The sequence below is a fragment of the Cucurbita moschata genome, unplaced genomic scaffold (assembly GCF_002738365.1).
Source record: "Cucurbita moschata cultivar Rifu unplaced genomic scaffold, Cmos_1.0 Cmo_Scf00001, whole genome shotgun sequence".
Taxonomy (NCBI): domain Eukaryota; kingdom Viridiplantae; phylum Streptophyta; class Magnoliopsida; order Cucurbitales; family Cucurbitaceae; genus Cucurbita; species Cucurbita moschata.
This window is the reverse complement of record NW_019268517.1, coordinates 10198384-10208412: the sequence shown is the minus strand read 5'-3', so window position 1 is coordinate 10208412 and position 10029 is coordinate 10198384. Positions and strand designations below refer to the sequence as shown.

The 10029-nt window shown below is 34.2% G+C and overlaps 1 protein-coding gene and 1 long non-coding RNA gene across 3 annotated transcripts in view; one reads left to right on the top strand and one right to left on the bottom strand.

Annotated features, from left to right (window-relative positions):
• The window catches only part of LOC111446562 (TOM1-like protein 6), a 6307-nt gene extending 3124 nt beyond the window's left edge, over positions 1 to 3183 (bottom strand). Inside the window, exons 1-6 of the mRNA XM_023085419.1 lie at positions 2787 to 3183; positions 2066 to 2144; positions 1782 to 1880; positions 980 to 1093; positions 504 to 749; positions 339 to 424 (exon numbers count right to left, since the gene is read on the bottom strand). Coding sequence (XP_022941187.1) covers positions 339 to 424; positions 504 to 749; positions 980 to 1093; positions 1782 to 1880; positions 2066 to 2144; positions 2787 to 2908 — 746 coding nt within the window. The 5' untranslated portion in view covers positions 2909 to 3183. The remainder of the gene's footprint in view (positions 1 to 338; positions 425 to 503; positions 750 to 979; positions 1094 to 1781; positions 1881 to 2065; positions 2145 to 2786) is intronic.
• Positions 3184 to 5418: 2235 nt separating this feature from the next.
• LOC111451350 lies at positions 5419 to 9186 on the top strand. 2 transcript variants are annotated; one of them, XR_002711966.1, is made up of 4 exons: positions 5419 to 5492; positions 5726 to 5971; positions 6599 to 6729; positions 8843 to 9186. It is a non-coding gene; the product is annotated as an uncharacterized LOC111451350 (long non-coding RNA). The 2 variants fall into 2 exon arrangements; XR_002711965.1 differs by having other exon boundaries at positions 5423 to 5492; positions 5706 to 5971.
• Positions 9187 to 10029: the final 843 nt, after the last annotated feature.

Here is a 10029-nt window from a genome sequence, read left to right as displayed (position 1 = left end):
AAAAAAAAAAAAAAAAAAAAAAAAAAAAAAAAAAAAAACAAAAAAAGATATCAATCATCATACAAAAACTAAAAAACGGAATTCCGGACCTTCTTATAGAACACACCCAGTTGCTATAGGACAATTATAACCCTAAGAAATTTAGCAGTTTAGAATTCATCCAAAACCAATATCTACAGCACGTACTTCCGAAATTTAGAAAGTGACAGGTTTCCTACTTCAATCCGGCACTCAATAAGTATCAACCTACTGAGTTCGTGCGAGATAGAAAGGATGAAAGCACACAAGAAAATAGATGGATACAAACAGAAGTGCACAGTAATTATAAAGGAGCGAACCCGGTTGTTGTCAACATCTGCATCAACTTCTTTTGATTAGAACGACAGCGACTTACAAGATCTACAATCACCTCATCTTTAATAGCCTACAAGCAGAGATGGGATGGGTAAGGGATTTTTTCCATAAGCAGAGCATGAAAATGCTGAAAATATCATTGAACATACAAGAGAGTCTTCAGGAGTCACAGCTTGCAGCATATCATCTAGGAGCTCCATAATGTTAAGCATGGCATCCAAGCTCGACAAATTTAGGCCTTCAATCTCTGTTGCCATTGTCTCATCAAGCCTCCTTGACGAGTTACTAGGCATACCAAAGCCAGCTTGTGTAATCCTTAGGGTCGGATTGGAAGCAGGTGGTGTAAAAATTGGAACAGCATTTAATGAGCGTTTGGGAAATTCAATTCCAGAACGCTGTATCCACAAAATTTGAGATTAATAAACTCTAAAATAGTTTGAATTTCATGAAAATAAGAACATAAATTTTCAATTATGGATAGTATGACCATGAAATTTTTTACTATATAGTAAAAGTCAATTAACATGGCATGTCAAGAATGTCTGTTGCTAACAAGATTCCCAGATTGGCCTATCTGCAAATCACATAAAGAGTATATAAACAGCTATTAATAGTAAATGCATACCCTTAATTCATCATACGCCCAGAAATATTGAGGATGCTTTCCCCCAGGTCCGCCAAATGCTTCCTGCCAATTATCTAACAGCGCTAAGATTTTGTCCCTCACATTCATGTCTGCCTGCATCATGGATAAAGTGCATGCAAAGGTTAAACTTGGACATAAATGATACATTTGGATAAAGAGCATACCCTAATTCATCATACACCCAAGAATAAAGTAACCTAAAGATTACACAGTTCAATATCAAAATACACTACATGCAGGTTTACACTAAGAAAAAACAAGATGATCATTAGAGTTGAGTAACATTCATACGAGTGCTCGATAATTTGTAAATAAGTAAAACAAAGAAGTCTGAAGGCCAGGTTCAATCTGCAATTTTATATTTAAAAAAACCAGCTCAATAATATTTCTTAGCACATTGGCTTTTCTGGATGAAGAGTTTATTACATATCCTCCCCAAATTGTTTCTTCCTGGTAACGAGCAAGAGAGATTATTGAGGCATGACTTAAGTAATGTTCCGATATGATCAAACAATCATACTAAGCCAAGCCATCGTTTCAATCCTTTAATCTCAATCAATTAACAGTATGTCAACTATAATATTTACTTGGAGAAAAAAGAATTGACAGCTAGGTGCATGCAGATGGCCACAAAATCAAACATTCACGCAAAGTACTCATATGAGTCCACTCAAAACAGAGTAACTAAGCAAGAGAGTGGGAGGGAGGGAGAGATTAGGGAGACTAAAAACCAAGAAGTGTTGAACATGTACAAGCCAAATATACGATCTTAATCTTTTACCTTTTTCTTGACAATTTTGATCATCTCTCCAAGAATGTTTTTCTCAGCAATCTGAAAATGGATATAATCACCGCAATTCTTCACCATTGTCTCTATAAGCTACATTTCACAAGGACAGCGAAGCATTTGTTCAGACAATTTAGATATAGAACTTACTATTGGATATGCATCTAGGGCGAATAGATTCTAACAATTAAATCGATGGGCTATATTTGATGATCAATTCAAGGAGCCTTGCCCCCCTTCCCTCCCAAAAAAAAGACAAAAAATAAATAAATAAATACCGTTAGACACAGCAGCTGAATTCTAGGATTCCTGTGTTGCAACCTTTTTTTCACAGCTTTCATGACATCTTTCGCCTGCCTGAGGAACAGACCATCCACAAAATTGGCTAAACATAAGTTCAAAATTTCAGCAAGTGAAGAGGAGAAAGCTAAATAGTTGAAAATTAACAGTAAAAGAGAGATATAATCCCACACGTTTCTAGATAACGCCCTGAACACCATCTTTCCCTCTTCCCCACCAACCAACTAAATTTAATGACAAACACCAATTAAGAAATCGAATCCACAAACTATCAGCCTAACATTAACTTAATGTCAAACAGAACTTCTTCGACAAAAAAAGTTGCTCCAAACATCAATTTCAGAAGGGGAAGCGAAGAAATGGCATCTACCCTCTCATATAACCCCGTCCCCTACCATATCGACCCCCAGAGAAATCAAGCAAACGCCGTTAAAATTAGAGACATCAAAGAAACAGAAATAAATAATAATAATAACAAGACGAGAACAATCCTAAAATACAATATTTCCAACAAACAACAACTGACAAAAGAAATACGGAAAAATCCATACGCATATATGTCCGTCCGCACGTTCAACATCGCATCAAAGAAAATTAACAACTAAGTAATTAAAGGAAGTTTGAGACATGAAAGATTATGATCGAAGCCTGAATTCAAGAGGCAGGAAAGTCAAACCGAAGATGAAATGGTTGGTTTACCAATGATTAGAATTGATGGAATCGCATATGTCGATGTTCATAGTCCAATCAGGACTGATTAGAAGGTCGCTGGTAGCCTTCTCGACTGCTACAGTTGCTGAAGAAGAAGAGGATATAGACATCCTTTACCTTCTGTTCCCCTCCGATTGTCTCTGATTGAAACACAAACCTACTACGTTTATCCGCAGAAATACAACAAAAATTTAGATAAACAACGGCAATTATGGAAGATTCAGAAGCATAATTTTCCAGGAAAATACACCGCCATCGTCCCTACGACCGAAAGAAATGGGAAAGTTCAGACTAACTTTTTAGGGATTTTCTTGTTTTCTTCTCATACCACACAGAATCGTCAAACTCTCCCTCTCTCTCCTCTCTCTCTCCCTCTGCTTTCTTTTCTTCAAAAGAGAAAGAAAATGGAAAAAACAAAAAAAGACCGTTTTTTATTTATTTAAATTTATTTTTCTTTTCGGCATAATTTGCCCTTCCAGTTTAGAACGCCGGTCTCCTAGAGCTTCCATCCACTAAGCACTCCATCAGATTCCAATCAATGCGCCCGCCACGCGTCGCAATCACATTTCATTACAACTATCCAACGGTAAGCGTTCGTTCGTCAGCCTTTTTTCACTCCTTAATCGTAGCCGTCCATCAGAAATCAGACGCATCACAATTTTTAGCATTTTTTTGGAATTAATATTCCATTTACTATGGATTATGCATGGTCGGGAATGATTAGTATTAATAACAAATAATGACGTCATAAAAAATGGGGTGGGGAATAAAAGTCGTGGATGTATAATTATGCCTTTGGTATTGAGTGGGACCCACAATTAAGGATACTTGTTCCGCGTCTTCAGTTGATTGGCTTTTGTTTCTTTCTCCAACGGAAATGTCATGTATGTGCCACAAAATTTCCATTTTATTCGAAATTAGCCCAAGAAACTTAAATTATTGCAAATTTAACCCTCATTTTCCACTTATCATTTCATTTGGCCCTACTGAGTACTGGCTGAATTTCTTAATTATAAAAATTGAGTAATTGATTGCATTTATTTTTAATGGAAATATTATATGTTTCATATTTTAAATAACCATATTCTAATTTATTAATAATAAGTTAGTATTTTAAAAATTTTGTGACGAATTATATTAGTCGGAGCTTTGGGCATATATATATATTTATTCAGTTTAATATATAGAATGGGATTAAACTTTATATTAATAATATATTTGGACCCCCCAAGAATTAATTTGGTGTATAACCTATGGTTTGATGGTTGACTTAGTTTAATGGGCATGTTTTTATTTGAATGGGCATGTCTGGCAGAATTGTGGTGTCTATAATTAAGGGTAATTTAATAATGAGAATAAGAAAGGAACAGAGATTGAGAATAATTAAATATGTCACCGTCCAATAAAAGAGTAGGTAATGAAGGTGGGAAATCATAGCTTTTTTGATTTGGAGGTGTACATCCACTCGTTGCTTTAATAATTTTAATAATTATGTACAAATTTGGGTATATAAAGTATATACCTAAACTGCATGTGATTTAACGACGGAAAAAAGAGATAATCTTTTAAGATTGATGTGATATTTAATGGGTTAAAGCGGACAATATCTGCTAGCGGTGAGATTAAGCTGTTACAAATGGTATTAGAGTCAGATATCGGGTGGTGTGCCAATGAGGACTTTGGACCACCAAAAGAGATGGATTGTGAGATCATATATCGGTCGGAGAGGGGAACGAAGCATTCTTTATAAAGGTATGGAAACCTCTCCCTTCTAGATACAAGAATGACGACGATACGTAATGGACCAAAGCAAATAATATCTACTATTGGTGGGTTTGGAACGTTATAAAAATAAAAGAACCTTTCACGAGATCATAGTAATATTGGGCTTGGATTTATAGTATCTTTACCGGATGATAATAAAGTATTTATAAGACAAATTGACTTAAATTGTTTGTATTATTTTCACGATTAGGATTGCAAAAAACTTTACATCTCTTATTTTGATTCGGACTTGAAAAAACGTTAATTTGAGCTCACATGGATCGACTGACTTGTTTTGAAACTCTTATTATTAGAGATATTTATTGGACAGGACGGAGACGAGGAAAACTTCTTTGCCCTCATCTCTGCCACCTATTTCAATCTCGATTATCACGAAATTTTTCAGTTTCGTCTAAAAAAATATATAAAATTTTCATCTAAAAAACTTAAATGTTCTTGAAACTTAGACATAGTTCAACGTTTTAGTGATACGAACTATTTCAAACAACACCAAAGAAGATATAATAATAATACGTGAAAAGGCTTTTATTACACGTTTTGGACAATAATTCTAATCGTCGCTACTTTTGTCCTCGTTGATCTCGTGCAAAATCACCGCTAGCCTAACATTGTCGTCGATTTAAAAGAAGGGGAGGAAGTTTAATTTAAGTTTGGACCCTAAGTATTTATTTTAATTTTTAATCAAACAATTTGGAGTTTAATCTAAGTAGTTTATAATTTCTTTAAACTATTCATAAATAAAAATAAAAATAAAGCTAAATTAATAAAATTATTATTATTATTTTTTTGTACTAAATGGAAATATTAGTATTTTGTTTAAATTTAGCAATGCTATAGAGATTTTCGATTGTTTGATAACGAAGAGGAATCCTCTCGCAGTGAGATGCTTAGCTTTCTGGAACAAAAGAGGTATGATTCTATCCCGTTTTTGTGGATTATTCTAATGTCATTAAGTTCTTCGTTAAGAGAGGGACGAGTTCAGATGCTTTCGATCCATTGAATATAATGAAGGCCGATGGATTCAAGCCTTCTTGAATGGGGATAATAGGATTGCAGATGAACTGTTTGATGAAATGCCTGTTTGGTTTAGTTACTTAAATTTATACTATAGAATGTGTACAGACATGGATTATGCAAACAAGGTAATCCAGAGACAGGAATTCAAATGGGGTGCAAACCTGATGCGATTACTTACGGTATTCTCTTGGAAATGAAGTGTATAATCGGAAGCTTGACGATGCAAGGAAGTTTAGAAGTGAGATGCTGCTAAAGCGGTCTGGCAGATGACTTCCTGGCTTTCAGGATTATGATCAATGGTTTATTTAATGATGGTGATGTAATTGAAGCCATTCGTGGAAGTTGTTTCCCTCGTCAGATTTCAACTTCTGGTGAGATACTTCAAACTTTTGTATGTTAGTGTTATGCTTGTTTACGACGTGTTGCCATACACTCATTGCATATCTTTTTACTTACTTTCACGTTAGAAAGATCTTTATTATTTTATATTATAATTTATGTGTGTATGTCACTTACAATCATATCTACAATAAGAACTAGTTGTCGATTGTCGATTTTTCGTATTTGGGTTATATTCTGTTTATGTCATCATCGTTACTTATTGCTTGCTAGTCTATAAGATTGCTTTCTCAAATTGATTTCCAAATGTTTTCTAAAACTTTCTATCTCATTTTATAAAACCTTTTATCAAGAACAGAGTCGAGGCTTGATGTGAGATCCCACGTTGGTTAGAGAGGAGAATGAAACATTCCTTATAAGGGTGTGGAAACCTCTCCCTAGTAGACGCATTTTAAAACCTTGAGGGGAAACTCAGAAGGAAAAGTCTAAAGAAGACAATATTTGCTAGCGGTGGGCTTGGATTGTTACACTTGAGCATCATATGTCGCCCATGCCAACAGCAACCCAAGTTTTAGTTGAATCATTTATTCGAGGGTAAAAGTAAGTGTCTCATAGTCGTACTGCGAGTCCTGACAGATTGCAATTGTGACATTGGATAGGTATTGCAACGACAACTTTGTTAACTCGTGTTGTGGTAGACCGGATCGATACTTCACATAACCTTTTGTCTGAAAAAAGAGAGGACACGCCCTTCCTTTCTATGCAGCTCAACCTTCTGGTGGTGTAAAATGTAAGTGGAAACTTTAACCAATGCTTACTTTTTATCAAGCCATATTATAAATCATCATTGTCCCATAATTTGTTTTTTATCAAAGATGATTCACTTGAGCATTATTCATTACTTTTTTTCCCCCAATACTTTGCTCTGCTGTAAAGATAACTTATTTAATCCTAATCTGTGAATATAGTGGAAACTTTGGCTAGCTTGGCAAGAAAACAGGCATATTACTTGATGCTAGTTGATTAGTCTGCTTTTAAGTATAAGAAGTAATGTGGATCTACGAAGCCAAGCTAATATGAGCCTGCTATTGCCATGTTATGTCATGGTCATTTTGGCATCTTATCATTAGTGGCTGTTTTCAGATATCCCACATATTTTGTTCAGATAAACTATAATCAAAATCATCTGATCCTGGATGCCTATAAACTTAGCCTCTAGTTTTTCGTATTCGATGTAGTCATGGGACTTTGTTTTCTTGTATGCTTCAGTATGAAAGCGTAGATTGTTCTGAAATAGACGGCCTGTTGCTAATGAATTGGGAACTTTGCAAGTGCCTAGATATTAGATCTGATTAGATAATGTTCCTTGGGTTTACATGCGTGCATGGGAGTTGGACTAAGAACTTTATAGTCGGAGTTCGGTAAATTGGATATCGTCCTACCTCATTAGGTTGCCCTGGTGAATGGACTCTTTTTTCCTCTCTTAGAAACTGATGTGAGAGTGGCCAGTTCTTAATTTTGGGCTGAAAAGGGTGATTTTACGTTATGAGGCCTTTTAGAGAAACCAAAAGCAAAGCCACGAAACCTAATGCTCAAAGTGGACTCGTACCATTGTGGAGGTTTGTGGTTCCTACAAATGGTATCAGAGCAAGACACCGGTTGCCAATGAAGATGTTGGGCTCCCAAAAGGGGTGGATTATGAGATTCCACATTGGTTGGAAAGAATAACAAAACATTTCTTACAAGGGTATGAAAACCTATTCCAAATAGACGCATTTTAAAACCTGAGGGAAAGTCCAGAGAGAAAAACATTTCTTACCACGATGAGCCTATGGGCTTAGGCTGTTACACCGTTTTAAGAGTAGTCATAAACCTATTCTCCAATATTTTTTGAAAGGCGGGTCCATCCAATTTCTTTGTTGAATCTCACTCACCATTAACTTTTGAAGAACTTCAGAGTCCCACTTGGAAGTTGGAGGCTGCTGTGTAATTAAAAAATATATATATTTGAACGAACCTTTACATAAACCCAACTAAAAAGAATCTAGGATTCCTGTGTTTTATATTACATGTCCTTACACACTTTGCTACACAAGGAGGGTGGGATGCCTTTATTTATAGTGGTTGAATACAAATCATAACATGAAAAAAAAAAATAACGCAAAAGAAAACCAGAAAACTTTCAAACTACATTATCTTCAAGATTTCCCACAAGGATTTGATAATCATTAGAGGAGTTGAAAAGATTGATAATTCGAAAAATCAGATCAACCTAATTCATTCTACACGATTTGAGTTTGTTAAGGATTATTGAGAGGACTAGTCCCACACGGACTAATTAAGGAGAAAATCGTGAGTTTAAATAACACAATCTTCGTTGGTCTGATGCCTTTTGGATTGGAGAAACAAAAAACAAAACCATGAGAGTTTATGTTCAAAATAGACAATATCATATCATTGTGGGGATTCGTTGTTTCTAACATGGTATCAAAGTCATCCTCTTAACTTAGTTGGGAGCTTCGAAAGTGTAGTTAAAGTGACTCAAGTATCGAAGAAATGATGTACCTTGTTCAATGGCTCCAAAGAAGAAAGCTAACTAATCACAAGCCAAACCAAAGTTACTTTTTTTTTCTTTTAAATATTTTTACCTTAACCATTACAGCTGACCTCTTCCTCTGCCTATTTTGCTCTTACTTCCATATAGGATTCTTTGGTTTTATCACTCTTATTGACCATTCATTTTGGGACAACTATTTCATTGTATGCCTTACTGTGGATATCAAGTGGATCAATTCCACTTCTTTTATGATTAATTGATTGAATATTTGGTTAGAACTTAGTGGATTAGTTTCATTTATTGCTACTGATTCACACCAAAACTTATTGTGAATGATTGTTTGAAGATTTCATAAGTTTCTCCGTGGAAGAAGGAGAAGATTGTGCCACTACAGTGAAATGAGCTAGCTCACATGATACACGAGAGGCTCCACATGTGTAATAAGTTCAAAAAAGGATGCTAAAAGAGGTTGAAGCTTTCGCATTTGTCCATTCGAATTTATTTTGCGCGTGATTCTAAAGATGTGAAGAAGTTGAACCTTTATTCTTTCCATACTTGTTTAGATTTTTCAACTAATGAATCGAAATCAAAACTCGATTCTGTTCATGTATAAATCACTCTCAAGAAATCAAAGAGACCAATGCAAACTTGTTATCCCAATCTATCTTTGTTTATTAGAAAATTATAAAAGTTTGAGGATAGTTTCGACGATGACGTCCAGAAGTTGTAATGTAGCAAAATTCTTCCTCTTCCTTAATTCAATAATGTGTGAGGTCTGGTTTCAAATTTCTAACATTTTGATGAACGCATATGTCTTAATAAGATTAAATAGGTTGGGTTAACAACTTTTTTTCTATATAATCCTCTTATTTTCTTCCTTCTTTCATCCATCTATACACACTAAATAAGGGTTCTTGAGAAGAGTCACTAAAGACGAAGAAGTTTAGTCATGGTTTGTCTTCCATATTTCTTTGTCTATTTTTAGTCTATAATTTCATTAAAATTTCCAAAATTTTGGGTTTATTTTAAAAATAAAAAACTTCGTTTATTAATTTTTTTAAAAAAATATTATGGGAATCATAAATATTTACACGCATTCATTTTCTTTAAAAACTTACTTCTATTCCTTTTCCTAAAAAAAACATCAACTAACCGTTTTTTTTTTAATAACATTGATTAAAATCTTTATCGACTTGATTCCACCATTTTTGTAATTCTAACTTTATCCATTTTAAACAAATATAAATCATCAGATATTAACTTTTTAACTAATTTTTTTGGTTAATTCGGAATTTTGATGGTTCTTTTTTCTTTTAAATCGAAACGTAATATTTCTCATTCGAACAATCTTAACAAATACAAACGAATATTCATTCATAAGAATAGATCGATTCGATAAAATCTCTTCTAAAAGGAATTCGTACCTGAGAATATACGAGAATATTACCTTCAGAAAAAAAAACACAAAAAACAATTGGATTTTTTTTTTTTTTTTTTTTTTTTTTTTTTTTTTTTTTTTTTTTTTTTTTTTTT